The sequence below is a fragment of the Corylus avellana genome, chromosome 8 (assembly GCF_965113065.1).
Source record: "Corylus avellana chromosome 8, dhCorAvel1.hap1.2, whole genome shotgun sequence".
Lineage (NCBI taxonomy): Eukaryota > Viridiplantae > Streptophyta > Magnoliopsida > Fagales > Betulaceae > Corylus > Corylus avellana.
The window spans coordinates 19,897,721-19,914,682 of NC_142497.1; the positions used below are offsets into that span (position 1 = coordinate 19,897,721).

Below are 16,962 nucleotides of genomic sequence, written 5' to 3' on the forward strand. Positions count from 1 at the left end.
AAAAAAAAAAAAAAAAAAAAAACTAATCATGTGCCTTATTAAGCCCGGACCAAGTTCAGAAACTCAGCTAACTAGCTGCGCACGTGCCAACAACAGCACACGAACGCCAGAACCCACACGACTATTTTAAATAAACATTTCCAACCGAAACCCGCTCTTTTAAGTAGCGCGTGTTGCATCGAGACTCTGCGTTTTCCATTGAACTCGAAGGCACAGCTAAAGCCTAAAACCGCCAGCGAATGCCACCTCTCGTCCTCGCTCTTCTCTGAAATCACAGATCCTACCCCTCCCCTCCCCCCCCACCCCCTTCTATTTTAGCTCTTCCTCGCCACTCTCTCTCTCTGATCGTCGTTTTGTCTTCCATGCCCGAGTTTGCCATTTTCGGAAATTTCGCTCTCTCTCTCTCTCTCTCTCTCTCTCTCTCTCTGCCTCTCTGTGTTCGATCCTCTGTAGGCCTTTTCGAATCTTCGAATTAGGGCTTATATTGGAGAGAGATGGTTAGCCCTAAGAGGAACCAGAGTAAGGGCTTCTTCGCCACCATGACTTCTGGCTTGTCCATGTTCGGCAACGCCATGCACCGATCCGTCAACGGGTACTTACATTTCTTCGTAATTCTACCTAACTATATATCTGAATATGTATGTATTTGCTTATCTACAACTTATTTTCTTACTCATCTTTGTTTCTATAATGCAATTAGACGTTCAATTTGGCATTTCGATACACTAGTTATTTTTTTCTTCTTCATGCTAAACATTTTGATGGCAATAGTGATCTGTGGGTCTTACATGGAGTGCTGATTCGGTTTTTATGCTTGTGAGGCAAATAAAGGCAATGATATTTTACTTGATTTTGGCAAGTAAGCTGAGTTTGGGTGTAAAGTTAGAGCTACTTCTGTTGTTCACCAAACAAATGGTTTGGGGTTTTCAAATTTAGTGTTGAAATAGAAAAATGGATTTTGAGATGAGTCCCACGAAGCTGATTTTGGGTATAAGATTGGGATTACTTCTGCTCTAAACCAGAAAGGTTTGCGCATTTGTTAAATTTAGGGTTGGAATAGAGAAACAGGTTTGGCATGAGTCCCACTTTGTTTATCATGTCGGTTTCATGTGAGGGCTTGTGGTCCATTGATTATGAGTACTGCTACTTCATAAGGTGGTATTATCAACAAGAATTATGTGCCGGATCTTCATTACATGCTTGTTTAGGAGTGAGCAGCTCGAGAAACTGGCTCATTTGTATTTATCTACTTTTGTTTCTAGGTTGCTTGGCTATGAAGGGGTGGAAGTGATAAATCCAGAGGGAGGAAAAGAAGACGCAGAGGAGGAAGCTCAGAGAGGAAGATGGAAACAGGAGGTGTTCTTTCTCTCTTGTCTACTACAACACTCTGTTCTCTCATGTTAAGTGGGTTCCTTTGGTAGATTTGTTTCCTCCGCATTTTCTTTTTTCCATTGTATGGCTGTTGGTTTCCAGTTTCATTGACATTCAGACTGCTACTAAGAATAAGAATGTATTTCTTTTGTTTTGTGGTATCATTTGTTTCTATTGTGATCGATTAATATATTTTGATCAAGCAACTTTGTCTACATTGCACAATTATTTATCATAGATATTTAGTTATGTTTGTTAATATTTTTTGGGGAGTTTTTTGTTTTTGATACGAAAAAAGTGTTTTAATGTGATATAAAGGTAAACACAGTTTTGAGAAGAGAAGTGTCTTTTGGTTGGGGTTCACATTTAAGAAAATGTGGACCCCCACCAAAAGAGTGCATCCGTAAGTTATATTTTTCCACATTTACTAAAGTAACATAGCGTTGTTGCCTCTAAATAAGAAAAATACATATTTACTTTGTTACTTCTTTTTTTTTTTTGGGGGGGGGGGGGGAGGGAGATAATTATTCCTTCTCTTATAAAGCTGATATTTTGAGTTGCTTGTTTTGCTTCAAAGGAAAGAGACAGTTACTGGAAAATGATGCACAAATATATAGGCTCGGACGTCACATCAATGGTCACACTTCCTGTCCTTATTTTTGAGCCGATGACTATGCTTCAGAAAATGGCAGAGGTTTGTGCTATTTCCTTTGCAGAATGCTTCTGTTCATTTTTATTCTTCTTATATTGTGTAATTTTATGGATTGTGCAATGGCTGTGACAGTTAATGGAGTACTCCTACTTGTTGGATCGGGCAGATGAATGCGAGGATCCTTATGTGCGGTTGGTCTATGCCAGTGAGTATTCTTTCACACTGAATTTTCACTTCGTGTGTGCAAAGTAATGCCTGATGATGGACAGAGTGTATGCCTCTGATTGCAGCATCATGGGCTATATCTGTCTACTATGCCTATCAACGAACCTGGAAGCCCTTTAATCCTATTCTTGGGGAGACTTATGAAATGACCAATCATGGAGGGATTACATTTATATCAGAGCAGGTGAGTTGTAAGGAAGTCAAATTATTGTTGACGTTTTTTCTCCTTTTTCATCTAGTTTCTTGCTTTCTGCTGCATGCTTTTATAGGAAATGCTAACCTATTCAACTGTCCTCCATCCTTCTTCCATCTGCTTGACCTGCAGAAGTAATTTTATGATTGGAGACTTTCTATTATCATCTAGGTGCAGCGTCATGAAAAAAAGTTAAGGGAAATTATGTCACGATCTCCTTGTGCCTTAGCATTTTTTAACATTGACTTTGATATTTTTAAGATCCATGCTTTGGGGTTTGGGCACTTGTTTTTCAAGGCCCCTGCTAGATTATTTGTCAAATGACGGAAAGTTGTTTATGTGGGTCCCACATTGTCTGACACGTCATCTAATTAATTAAATAAAAAAAAGAAAAAAGAGTCAATTACTTTTTTGGTACCTATGTTAAGTTGCATTATCAAATGGCCACCTCAATTTCAAAAAGTATCACAGGTGGTACTTGTCTTGAACCTAAATATTGAGATGGTATTTTCATCCATCTTCCGTCCATAAATTTAATGGAAAAACACGTCAATGTCTTTCAGAATGTGACACGTCCTATATGAATTATTAATATTTATTGAAAAAAAAAAAAAAAAAAAAAAAAAAAAAAAACTTAAGACCAAAAAGAAAAGCCTGGAGCCACCCCTTTTGGTGGCCAAACCATCCCCAAATGGCCAAAATGGGGATAGTTTCAACCACTCCCCCTTTGGTCAAACCTTCAACAAAAAAAAAAAAAAAGTCCTTTTGGTGCTGGCCAAAACCACTCCCTTGCTTCAGCCACCCCCAAGGGTTAGCCGACCATAGGAGGTGGCTCAAACCACCTTAGATCTTTTTTAAAAAAATAATAATGAGGCTAATGGGCTACGTGGTAGTTTCTGATTGGTTTGACGTATCTCCATTAAATTTATGGACAAAAATACTATCTCAGTATTTAGGCTCAAGATAGATACTACTTGTGATACTTTATGAAACCAAGGCGTATATTTGATAATGGACCTTTCCACAGGTATCTCAAAGGCGTTTTGCCCAAAAAATAAAAATAAAAAAAGACCATGGAGGTACTTGGCCTCTATGGCCACAACTAGCTATGGACCTCCATGGTTGTGGCCTTCCATGACTATTAACGGTCTTCAAGGCTAGACCTCCTCAACTATGGAGGCCATGGACCTCTGGGGATGTGGAGGACCACGACCAATCGTGGCCATGGCTCGTCATGGTTATGGAGGCCAAGGACCTCCACGGCTGTGGCCTTCCATAGCCCTGGTCATGGGCCTCCATCCCGCGGAGGTCTTCCTTGGTTTGTTTCCTATAATTAGTCAAATGACGCTTTAGACAATGTGGGGCCCACATAAGCAGCCTTCCATCAATAATTTGATAGGAAATCTAATTGAGGTCTCAATTTATAAATGTCCAAAGCAAGTGTATCAAATTTATTCAATTGATAGCTAGGGTCTCAATGTCACAAAGGTGATCAAGCACGAGCAGGTCATGATACAATTTCCCAAAAAAATCTTGTTGTCCAGTTTGCTATGTTATGTAGTCCATATTTTGAATTTTTGACCATATATTTCCATTTCAGGTGAGTCATCATCCCCCAATGGGTGCTGGGCATGCTGAAAACGAGCATTTTACTTATGATGTGACATCAAAGTTGAAAACTAAATTTTTAGGAAATTCTCTCGATGTTTACCCTGTTGGAAGGTAATACTAGTTTTGCCGTTCTCTATTAATTGTTAATTTTGTTCTAAATTCTCTATGTCATTTAATTTTGCAGTCATCATTATTGTTTATATGCAAGCAGGTTGCTGCATTTAGTTATCACCTGTTGCTTTTTTGTTTGTTTGCTTTTCCCATGCTAGTCCCTTGTTATTTAATTCATGGCTTGAATATCTTCCTCTATGGTAGATTGAGGCTTTATGGTGTTGAACTGATGTACACCACTATCCTTCTCCATCCTACTCTATTATGCTCTGCCCTGAAAAAGAAAAACAAACTGTAGGTCACTGTAGCCATTTTAAAATAGATTAGACAATCTATCCAGAGTCATTTATATATTTGGGCCTTCGTATTTCAATGGCTGTATAAGGTTGACTTTCTCCCAAAAATCTGTTTATCATAGTTTACCCAAAAACAAGAAAAAGAGACTCTTTACCATTGTTTTATTATTCGTTTTGTTCAGAACAACCCTTTATATGTTAATACACCTATATTGTTTGCAGAACACGTGTGTCTCTTAAAAGAGATGGTGTGGTCTTAGATTTGGTGCCACCCCCTACAAAGGTTAATAACCTAATATTTGGCCGTACTTGGGTAGATTCACCAGGGGAGATGATTATGACGAATTTGACTACAGGAGACAAAGCTCTTCTGTACTTTCAGCCATGTGGCTGGTTTGGGTACTCCACATATCTCTTTTGATTTTATACTTTTTGAATTTCATATCTATTGGTATATTTGATTTTTGAGTGTTCTAATGGATCTATTATTCAGTCAACTTGGTGGCATTCTTACCAATGGAACTTTTGACTTGGGATTAATTGAGGTGAACATGGTCTTATTGGAAATGTGTTTGGATTCCTCCGGTTCTTGTTTTCTTTTAAGTTTGTTTCTTGCTACATTCTTGTAAATCTATACAAGGTACAGTAGCAGATCCCGACAATCCCCTTCCCCCCCACCCCCTAGTTGTAACAACCATCACAGCAATTGTTTTTAATCATTAGAGTAGGTTTCCTTTTGTTTTGTTCCCCAGGTACTGAGGTGTATTTGAGTGTATAGTTTCTGGTTGTATTTCTGGGATGTGTCCTAAGCTTTTGGTGATGTAGTTTCCGTTAGTCCTGTAGTTGTGTCTAGGATCTGCTGGTTGTGATTAGTCCTCTAGTCAACTAGAATTTTTTTTAGTGGGGGGGTTATACTCCTTTATTGTTGTTCTGGTTTTCCATGTTTTTAGTACATATCCAAAAATAAAATAAAAATTCATCGCAGCACTTGTATTATGTCTATTTATACTCCCCTTGCTTTCTCCTAGACATGTCTAATTAAAAGTTGTCTTTGTTGCAGAGCTGGTCGTTATGAAGTGGATGGATATGTTTATAATGCTGCTGAGGAACCTAAAATATTGATGACTGGGAAATGGAATGAGTCAATAAGTTATCAACCATGTGACTTGGAAGGAGAACCTCTTCCAGGCACAGAACTGAAGGAGGTTATTTTTCTTGGATTCTGCTTTAACTATATCTACTTTTCAGTTTATGAAATGCTTTAGATATTGATTTAATGGTGGGATGGGCACACATAAAGTATAAGTTGCCAAACAGTGCGAACATTAGGATATTAGAGCATTTAGCAAGAGTGGAAGTGGGAGAGGAACCAAGAGCTGAAATTTCCGAGAATCTTATGATCCAAAGTGCCCACACACGCACACATATGTTTTTTTTTTTTTAAGAATAATATTTAATTTTCTCTTGACATCAATTGGCTCAGTTGCTCACTGTGTGGGACTTGTGCTTTCATGCTAATGCTGCAAAAGGCCAGTCTAATTTGTTGCATAGCTTTGAAAGACTGAAATGCAAGATTTATTACTTTAAGATAAATCCAACTGAGAAAGAGCTCACGAGTTCTTTCTGCTTCATTAACTTATTTAGGAATTCCTGTTCTTTTAGACTTCTGCCTCCTCCTTTGATATGGACGTATGCTACAAGAGGATGATGATTACCCTACTTTCAAAGCATTGAATATTTTTTTTCTGGCAGACTGTTTTAGCTGGAAAATATCTGGTCTGACTGATTTGATTACTGTTGGGACGAAGCCAAGTTATATTTGCTTGGAAAGTTGCTGAATAATCATCTTAGGAAAAGTTTTTTTTTTGGGTGCACTTTAAACATGCATCTGGCAATCATTTCAGTGAGGGGTGGTCTTTGGTACAGGCATCAGCTCATGGCTCATGACAACATAAAGATGTTTACACTGTGTCCTATGATGGGTGTCTAATTTACAAACACACACTCACATTTTAAGTACGGGGATTTAATGCTTTGAAGTTTCCAAGTTTTGATATGTTTGTTCAAGTTTGCCCTTATATCATTTGTGCTTTTAAAGTTTTCCTAGAATTGGCAAATTTTAAGTCGGGGATAAAAGAAACTTGGAATTTTGAACATTTGATGTTTTGTAGTGGGCTCCCCCCATTATGGGACAGAAGTCAGTGGCAATTTAGCAACTCATTATTGGGCTAAAGGAGTATTTATTGCTTAATACCTAAAAAGTGTTGAAAGAAGTCAACTGCTTTTATTTTGGTCCATTGGAGGCTTCCTGGGTCTATAAGCCACAGAATAGGAGGGAGCCTCTCATCATTTCTCCCTGAAAAAAATTGTAAACTCTGGTAAAATGGAATTTAATCCCAGGTCTACTTGTAAAACTCCCTGTGACTTTACAAATTGAACTAGTTGGCACATTTGACGAAGCTAAGTTTAGATAATGAGGACGTGACTTGGTTGCAGGTGCTCATATAAATCTGCATTGGTTATATACGTTCTTCTAAATGACTGGTTAGTTTTATTTGGGCTCTACTGATATTAGAGCTGGTAAAAAACCATTAGTTCCCAGACTACTTATTATTGGCAGCTGCCCTGTTGCTTTTCTCTCTGCAGGTTTGGTATATCGCTGATGTTCCAGAGAAAGACAAATTTCAATACACATTATTTGCACACAAAATAAACAGCTTTGACACTGCTCCTAGGAAGTTATTGGCATCAGATTCTCGCTTGCGCCCTGATAGATATGCACTTGAGAGGGGTGATCTATCCAAAGCTGGTGCAGAAAAGAGCAGGTCTCTTTCTCTCTCTCTCTCTCCAAAAAAAAACACAAATCTATTTGTTGTTGTTGCTTTAAGTTTCCTGGGGGAAATAAGATCGGTAATAGATATGTTCTAATTGATTCTTACTTCAATGCATTTCTTTTATTAAATTTCAGCTTTTTTTATTTTTTTTAATGATGAGTTTTCTGGGTTTTCATTGTGATTCTAGTAATCTTGAACCACAATCAGAATAAACGCATCTCAAATTAATGTTGTTATAGAATGATTACAAGCATACAACAGTTCATGCAATTTACTTGAATAGAAATTTTCATCACTTCTCACAATTTCTATCAGAAAAGGTAGATTTCATGAGGTTGATTCTTCAACCTTAGGCGTTTACATTGTAAGTTTGTCCCATCTTTCAGTTTGGAGGAGAGGCAGCGAGCTGAAAAGAGAAACCGAGAGGCCAAGGAACATAACTTTACACCAAGATGGTTTGATTTAACTGATGAAGTTACACCTACACCTTGGGGTGATTTGGAACTCTATCAATACAATGGTAAATACACACACCATCGAGCTGCTGTAGATAACTCAGATAGCGTCAATGAGGTTGATGTTAAATCAACTGAATTCAACCCATGGCAGTATGGTAACTTGTCTGCCAAATGAGGTACCCTCATTCTATGTTTGCTTCTTGAGTTCTGCAGTTAGTTGATGGAGCGTTTTTTCGGTGTGATATTGGAATCTCTGTTATTTGTTGGCATGTTTATGTTGTATCACCATCTTATAATCCTTACCAATTGATAAAAGTTTGGTGTCTGTCCACCTTTTCAAAGAACCCTTATTTTCCCAGTGCATGAATTATTACCATACTATGGCCTCACTTGCTCGGGCAAGTGGGCTCCGTAGAAACTCTTTTATATCCATTAAAAAACTTAAACATAATTGTTGGGCTACTGTTATAACTTAACAGTAAGAAAGGCTAGTTTACTTTACTGGTGCAACTCTTGACTTTGTTAGCTCTCTTTAAAATAAAATATCATATTCTTGTTGCAGGTAATGTGTATTGTGTAATAGTCACATTAGTACAGGCTGTAGTTTTGTGCTAGGATGATAAAAATAAATAGATTAACACCTTTCATTCTGGATCAAAACTGTCATTGAAAATCAGCAGATAGTCTTGGCATGAAAGCTCGATTTGTTGGATTTTGCTTTCTTGGTATTCATGCAGGCCTGCAGGGTACGACTAACGTCTAGGCCTTGAGGCCTTGATCTGGTTCATGTTAGGTATTTTCTAGGCCCATACTAGTGAATATTCAATATTCGTGATAATTTTACCCCTTATTCTACTACACTAATCTCTCATTCCACGGTTTAAAAGGAAAAAGTACCCAGTATAATATAAAAAATTTAAAACAGAATAAAAAATATATATACAAATTTCAAAAAAAAAAAATTGTAATGGTCCACGGCATACCCACGGGCCACTGACGTTGTGGGTCATTTTTCTGATTTTTTTTATTTTTTGGTTTTTGGTTTTGAATTTTTTATCTTATGCAGGACATTTTTGTCATTTTGTATTTAAGGGGGACATTAGAACTCTAAAAGTAGATCGGCAGGAATATTACAAAAATGAAAAGATTGGGAAAATATTGTTAAGAAGGAGGTAGATTCAGGGAGTAGCTGTAGTATTTTTTTTGTTTCTTTTTTCACTTTTTTTTTTTTTTTTTGTCTTTTTTCAAGCCAATGGGCTATTATAAGCAAAGGATATAATCGTTTGGTTCCTTAAACTTCTATTGCTTTTCTTTTTTGTCTTTTTTCAAGCCAATGGCTATTATAAGCAAAGGATATTTATAATAGTTGTTTGGTTCCTTAAACTTCTATTGTTAAAGTCTCCTTCCACGGCTGAAGCTATACTTGACCTAAGGCTTCAAGTTCACTACGACAGCTATATCTGAAGCTGAGCGTATTGTACTTCCAACTGCTTCTTCTGGTGGGCGTTGGACTTTGAATATTCTCACACAAACATATTGTTGATTTGAGTAACGTGAACCGCTTTGATCACGCCAATTCCTTTCCTGATTTTTTTGAAACCCTTTTGTCAATAGTGACGACGTGTAATTTTCCGTGAGTAAAAAGAAGGCCCTTTTTTAAATCCAAATAATAAGTTAATAACCGTTTACTTGAGACGTGGGTTGTCTTCGACAGATAAGAAAAGAATATTCACGTACCTCACAAACAGCTTAAGAATGCAGACAGGAAAGATGCTGTTGGAATATTGAAAATCCATCGTCTTGTCAAACAAAAGTGCATGGGCAGCTTGGCTCAGACTGATGCCTGGTTAGCCTTAAAAGGATTATGCTATTTTTCATGCATAATTTTTGTGACACCTTATTTCTACATATACGTGTGGTATTGATGGATGATGGCATTGTTGGCACCATTGGAAATCAGTCATCTTAACCTCCTACTCCTTTTTGTCGCCATTTCTTTTTAATGGGTTTCCATTAGTTATACACACTTACTATTAGACTTATTTTAAACTGCATACTCTCTTCGGTCATTTATAGTATTAGTAACCCAAAACTAAAAGTGCGTTAAATGTCCATTATACCTTCAATTTGAAAATATCAACATGTCCTTTGGGGTGAGCAGATTATTACTAGTTACCAATCGTCTATTGAAGGGCAATCGACTTCCGGTGGTCAATAGACAGAATAAAAATATTATTTCGACCTCGATTCAGTAGGCAATATAATATATATTTTTTTTTTATCAGTTAACTGACTTAACCAATTTTTTAAGTGAAATTTGAATTTTATCTGGTAGAGTTCCTTATTTTTTTGTCTTGCTGGTTTGTAATTGTCATTTTTGTTTGTATTTCATGTAATTACTTTTTCTTTTTATTTATAAAGCATAATAATTAACCGATTTAACCGACTGACTATTAACCGACTAACAAAAAAAGTTTAAAATATTTCTTGTCGGTATCTCAGTAGACGAAAATGCTTCTACTGACACCAACCAAACCAATACCCACCATGCCCTCCACCCTCTTGGGCCGACAACTTTTTGTCATTTTGGGTCATGTTTATCGCAGGTGACTTGTTGTTTTTTTTTTTTTGTCTAATTTTTCAAAAAAAAAATCTAAAACAAATGAACTACATGAAAGGAGCCAATAATTTAAGAGATTAATTACAACTTAAAGTTTAAAACGAGACATTACAATTTAAGTGTAGTTTTTGTTTATTATTTTGACCGAGGGACAGAGAGTCTTATGGTACAATATGATAAATAAAACAAAAACCATTATCAAATAACCTAAAATACAAACTATTTACAATGTAAAAACAATTTTCAATTATATATACCGTTAAAACATATTTTCAAAAAAAAAAAAAAAAAAAAAAAAACATTTATTACTGTTGCCTTTTTAATTCTTAAAACTTAGAAAGTGATTCCCGAATATACTGTCAGAAGGAAACTGAACAGGTGCCTGATGCATCCTTTTTGTGGTGCCCTGTAAAGGTACTTTCAGCCTTTGTTATTTAAACCCATTCACCGCCAACAAAAACCAACCAATTAGGACATGAATCCGATTGCCAGATGTAAATCATCCGGGCCCTCAATTATTCTCTTTTCTTTTTTCTTCTTTTTATTTTTGCCTGGTGCAATTGGAAATTGTGAATCAAAGAAATATATATATATATATATATATATATATATATATATATATTGGGTTACGCTTTATTAAAATAAAAGCCTATTTCCCCTCTCCCTTACTCCTTTGCTTGTCTCGTCACCATCATCTCCCATATCTCTCACACTCATTGGCGATGCAACCAGTAACCACCACCATTTAAAAGCATTTTCAGTAGCATTAACTGAAATAGCTAATCAAAACGTGTAATTCTCTATTACTTAGAGTTTGTTTGGGATTGTATTTGAAAAGTTTAAAAGTAATTTTAATACCTAAAAAGCTTATTTAAAGAAAAAAGTACTCATTTAATAAACAAATTTAAAAGTGTTTTTAAGGGTCTAAAAAGCATTGTTGGCAAAAGCTTAAAAATGAAGCTTTTGCCTAAAAGCTCTTTTTAACTTAAAAACTTTATTTCTCAAATGCAATCTCAAACAAACTTTTAGACTATTGTTTGAACGGTCATCTTTCATCTTTTGTATTCTAAATGATTTTTGTGATATGTGTTTATTATTGGAAGCTCGGGCGAGCTCGAATTTGTTGAGAATGTCATATGAGGTGAGTCGAATACTTGACAAGTTCAACTCAATTCAAGCTCGAACTGAGCTATTAATTTTGTTAATGTGTGATTCGAGTGAGGTTCAAGCTTTAATTTGTGAACAACCTCTATATATTTTATTTGTAGTGTAAATATATAACATGTAACTATATAAGACATATTATACAATATAGTGTACGTATAACTATATAGTTTTTATGTAACAAATTAGCAATATTTTATTATATATAACTAGAGAGTATAAACTACATAAAATATATGTAAGTAACTTATGATTGATTATAAAACATGTGTATACGTTTCAAATGAATGAAGTTATGTTTCTGATAGTGCTTTGTATGAGTTTGTGGTTTATTTTTCTTTTTTTTTTTTTTTTTTTTTGAAACAATGTAATTTTCCTTGCGTTATTTAAAGGTATTAGTAGTGATGCCAAGTGAATTATACAAATTATCACATTTATATTTGGCATGACATTATAACCACCCCTCACCCCCAAGGGTAGAACCATAATTTTAGATGGAAAACAACACCCCCCCCCCCCCCCCCCCTTTTAAGAAAAAAAAAAACTTAGGGGGCTAGTAGCCCCCAAAGCTAAAATTAGTTTTACCCTGCCCTAATTGATCACTTCTCAAAAGTTAAAACGGTAGTTAACTATTCCTCAAAGACAGTGGTAGGGCCATATTAAGACCTGAAGGTGTGGCCATCTCAATTTTTTTTTTCTTTTTTTTTTAATTGACTTCTTGGGTGAAATGAATAAACAAATCAATAGTTTTTCTTAATGACCCTTACAATTCTTTTGTCTTTATATGAACTTTCTTCTTTTCTTTTCTTTTTTTTTTTCTTTTTTTCTTCTTCCTTTTTTTATTATTTTTTTATTTTTTATTTTTAGTGTGAAAGAAAAGCTTGCCTTCATGATTATGTTGTACAAAGGAGGTCCGTGTCATATGTTGTTGGGTATTGTCATTTTATAAGTCAATATATATAGCTTATCATTATGTTGTGATATATTATTGAACACCCAAAAAGGAAGCAACTAATTGACAGCCAAAACTCAAAACCCAATTGTTAAAAATTAGACATATAAATATTTGAGAATAACTTATATAGGAAAGTTGCACAAAAATCACATTTTGTGCCACCAATAAGGACTTGACACATCAGTTAATTTTGTTTGACTTATACTCCAAACAAAAACTTAACCACACTAGATTATACTCTAAAAAAAATAAAAAATTAATTTTTTTATTTAAAAAAAAAAAAAACCGATTTGAAGGGGTGGCAGGTTGACCACCCCTCCCCCACATTGGGTGGCTGGCTGTCGCCCCCAGACCATGGGGGTGGCCGCGGCCATGGGGTGGCGGCTAGCCACCCCAGATCCGGATCTGGGGTGGCTGGCCGCCACCCCCAGCCCATGGGGGTGGCTCACCGACCACTCCCATGGCCTATGGGGTGGTCGGCGAGCCACCCCCAGGCCATGGGAGTGGCCGTGCGGCCACCCCTAGGCCTAGGGGTGGCAGCCAGCCACCCCATATCCGGATCTGGGGTGGTTGGCCGCACGCCCAGATCCGGATTTGGGGTGGCGGCTGGCCTATGGGGTGGCCGGCGAGCCACCCCAGGCCATGGGAGTGGCCGCGCGGCCATCCCCATGGCTGGGGGCGGCAGCCGGCCACCCAATGTGGGGGAGGGGTGGCCGCTTCAAATCTGTTTTGTTTTTTAAAATAAAAAAAATTAATTTTTTATTTTTTTTCGAGTATAATCTAGTGTGGTTGAGTTTTTGTTTGGAGTATAAGTCTAACAAAATTAGCTGATGTGTCAAGTCCTTATTGGTGGCACAAAATGTGATTTTTGTGCAACCTTCCTATATAAGTTATTCTCCAAATATTTTAGTCTAATAAATAGCAAGAACATTAAATTAGTATTTTAACTGCTTTTATTTATTTATTTTAGCCGCAAAATAGTGAGCATTTACAAACAAAATTAAAATTTTAGAACACTCAATTTTTTAATTCGTCTCCTCGCATCACAAAAATAAAAATTATATAAAAAAAAAAAAGTAAAAACTTTTTGCTATTTTTTACAATGTTTTCTCAACAAATTCTTCTTCTGTTTTTTCCATTTGTTTCTAAAGACTATCTGAATTGTTTTTACCACGGTAAGCTTTGAGCTTTAAACTTTTTTTATCATATTATTTTTGTTAAGAGAATAACTTCAATAAGGTTATGGTGTAAATCAGGTGTTTTGCATCATTTAATATGAAGCAGACACTTTAACTTAAAACACCAAAAAATAATATAACCCTTCACACCATATAATTTTCATTCTCTTGACAAAATATCCATTGATAAAACCACCGGAGTCAGGGGCGGAACTAGAGGGAGGCTTGGGGGGCTGAAGAGCCCCCATGTTTCCCCAACATTTTTAAAAAATGCCGTTATAATTTTATTTTATTTTTAATTAGCATGTGTCCCCCCAAATTTTTTTTATTTATTACTTTTGCCCCCCCCTCCCCCAAAATATAAATGCTAGTTCTTCCTCGGAGTTATTGTCTTGGTTGGTTTTAAATAGTACTCTAGTGTTGAGGGTTCGAAGGTGGGTGGTGAGAGTTGGGTTAGAATTTAGAACGAATGCAAAAATCAATGAGATTAATTTAAATTAAAGATACAAAAATTTTATTTTTTCATTGTATTTGATATTTTTACGTGATGTGTCAAACTTCTAGTAAAAGCTGTAAAATAGGACTTTACACGTCATCCGGACATAGTGTCTCTATTTGCCTAAATGTATGAATTTTAAGCTTTTTTGTCCGTCTCTTTCTCTATGAACTTTTTTGTTTTAAAGATTATTTTTGCATGCTCTACCCTTCAATTCACTTTTTTTTTTGGTCATATATTTAATTTGACCCCTACACTAGTAATTAATAAATTGCTAGCTCGGCTGCTCAAAAGAGTGGCGGACCCCCGTCAAGGGGTTCTCCACCCACCCACCCACCCACCCATTTCCTTTCTTTGTTTCTTTTTTTTCTTTAAAAATTTACGTAATAAAATTCTAACAGTTGATTTAAAAAGAAGGATCCAGCACAAGCCCGGTAATTCCGAAAAATTGCCGGCCCCAATTTCACTCCACCCACACCACGTGGCTTCTAGAGAGAGAGACAGAGAGAGAGAGAACTGAAGCAAAAAAAGGAGAGTGGGGGGCGGATGCACTGGCCACATGATTCCTATCTGCATATGGACTCGATAAAACCGGAAACAGAAGGCTTAATTTACAAGCCAGAATCATAGGGGCACAAAGGCCATTTCCACACTCAATTTACAGAAGGGAGATATTTCTATGGGATTCTGGCACAATTTTTTTTTTTTTCCCTTCCAATAAGAGATTGACACACCAAATCACATGAGGTCAAATTTTTTTAATTTTTAATAGCTTTGAATATAATTTTTTTTTTTTTTTTTTAAGTTGTACTAAGGGCTTGTTTGAGTGTGAGTTTGAGTGGCATAAAAGTACGTTTAACACTAAAAAAAATTCGTTTGAAGAAAAAGTATACGTTTGATAAAAAAATTAAAAGCACTTTTAAAGGTCTAAAAAGCCTAAAAATTATTAAAACGCAGTTTTAACAAAAGCTTAAAAATGAAGCTTTCGCCAAAAAACATTTTTTTCACTTAAAAACTCTGTTTCTCAAATACGATTCTAATTAAGTTGAGATGGCAATCTCTCGTTGGAAGGCACAAAATAATAAATTTGTACCAATTTGTACCATGAGCCGAAAAATGACACAAATTTCCTTTAAACTAGTTTAAAAAAAAAAAATTTCGATCTATTTCAATAAGTGACAAGTGTCATTCGACAATTTTAAGTTTTTCAAAAATTAATGTTTAGGTTCTTAAGTTAGTAGAATGACAATAAATAACTCTTAAAAATATTAAAAAAATATATAAAAAAATAATATTTGTCATCAATCAAAGTAAGTTAAAAAAAATTTCCTTTTATTTTCTTTACAGGAAGGATGAGGAATCTGCCGCCACGTTTTTTTAACATTTTCTAATCATTGCATGCATTGGGATGAATAATTGATTTAAACTTAATCAGAGCCGTAATGATCACAGATTAAAAATAACAATGATTAATTTTTTTATTAATTTTTTTTTTTTCTTGTTCCTGTTGCAACGTCTGTGTTGAAAGGCTCTACGGAACAAAAACCAGCAAAAGAGAGAAATTTCTCAACCGACTCATTGACATGGCAATGTAACTTGGCATTGAAGACTGAGATCTGATACCTTGCTTTTACGTCAAGAAATCTTCAGGACCAATTGGTTACGTGAACTTCAAACTAACTTTTTTTTTTTTTTTTTCTGCTTAACCAAACTGCATTGCTTAATTTTATCTTCAAATCAAATACATTCCTGCCGTGACCTAAACTTTTACTTTCCAGTTTCCAAGCTATGATCATTAATTCCAAGGTACTGCAGCCAAACCAAACTTCATGTTTACATCCATAAATAAACTTTATATTTTAGAAAAAGAAAAAAGGAAAATAAATAATCAAATTCTCTAACTAAAAAGGGGACATCAATTACATTTAGGTTTAGTAGTGTATGCTAGTATATATCAGCCATGAATTATAGCGGTTTATATTTTATATTTTTTATTATTATTTTCAAAAAAAAGGTTAGAGGGAGAAGTCAATTGTAACTATCCTAATTGGGCGTGAACCTAGTAATACCAACTCGCGGGGCATTGCTCAAGGACGGTGGGAACCACAGGCACTCTCTTAAGACTGACTGAGCCATAGCTTAACACCCACCCTACCAGGACATCAATGAGACTCAAAGTGACTAACACAGTAACACTAATATATATTAGACATGAATTATAGCCGTTGTTTTGAATAACGTTGTACCTGTTTGGGGGGAATGAATGTATCAATTGCAAATTGATGAACAGTAGGTTCTAATTTATTTATCCATCGTGTGTTGGGTGTGTGTTTTTTTTTTTTTTGTGGTCCTTTGCGAGATGTTATGAAGGATGTTAAATCACCAGTTATCACAAAAGTTTAAGCTTATAGGAAGATGTAAATTTAATCACTTAATTATTAGTTTAACATTCTCCTTCACGTGTGGGCTCAAACTCTCTTTTAATAGGTGAGAGCCAATACGTTGAATATTTAATTTAAATAGGGTGAATTGAAGGAATCAATGTTCGATTTCAGAACCTTTAACTTTGATACCATGTTATAACAATTTGTGTTCACGTGTTAGTTCAGGTCGTATTGATGAAATGACATAAAATTATATAAGGCAATCAGAACTCGTTCATGTAATAAAACGGATTAGACTCGTTAACTTTAATCTATTAATTTCATGTTAAGTTTGTGGTTCATGTCAAAAATTGTCAACACTAAATATCACTTATCGAATTCGAACACTAAACATATGTCCTCTTACATTAATTG

General features: G+C 35.5%; 1 protein-coding gene across 3 annotated transcripts; it reads left to right on the top strand.

Annotated features, from left to right (window-relative positions):
• The first annotated feature begins 337 nt into the window (after window positions 1–337).
• On the top strand, window positions 338–8,646 carry ORP3C (OSBP(oxysterol binding protein)-related protein 3C). Of its 3 annotated transcripts, XM_059574534.2 has the most exons (11): window positions 338–592; window positions 1,263–1,356; window positions 1,949–2,065; window positions 2,156–2,228; window positions 2,314–2,432; window positions 4,042–4,163; window positions 4,682–4,858; window positions 5,520–5,664; window positions 7,106–7,284; window positions 7,680–7,927; window positions 8,489–8,646. In XM_059574534.2, the coding sequence occupies exons 1-10, from the start codon at window positions 495–497 to the stop codon at window positions 7,924–7,926; spliced, it is 1,371 nt and encodes a 456-aa protein (XP_059430517.2). In that variant the 5' UTR covers window positions 338–494; the 3' UTR covers window position 7,927; window positions 8,489–8,646. The 3 variants fall into 3 exon arrangements, with proteins under 3 accessions (XP_059430517.2, XP_059430516.2, XP_088375155.1); XM_059574533.2 differs by lacking the exon at window positions 8,489–8,646 and having other exon boundaries at window positions 7,680–8,478; XM_088519029.1 differs by lacking the exons at window positions 4,682–4,858; window positions 8,489–8,646 and having other exon boundaries at window positions 7,680–8,478.
• Window positions 8,647–16,962: the final 8,316 nt, after the last annotated feature.

What these genes read in the sequence shown, in the direction of transcription:
- ORP3C (XM_059574534.2), top strand. Translation starts at nt 495, where the DNA reads ATGGTTAGCCCTAAGAGGAACCAGAGTAAGGGCTTCTTCGCCACCATG. An exon ending in ATGCACCGATCCGTCAACGG is followed by an intron (nt 593 to 1,262) that starts GTACTTACATTT and finishes TTTTGTTTCTAG; the next exon opens with GTTGCTTGGCTATGAAGGGG. An exon ending in CAGCCATGTGGCTGGTTTGG is followed by an intron (nt 4,859 to 5,519) that starts GTACTCCACATA and finishes TCTTTGTTGCAG; the next exon opens with AGCTGGTCGTTATGAAGTGG.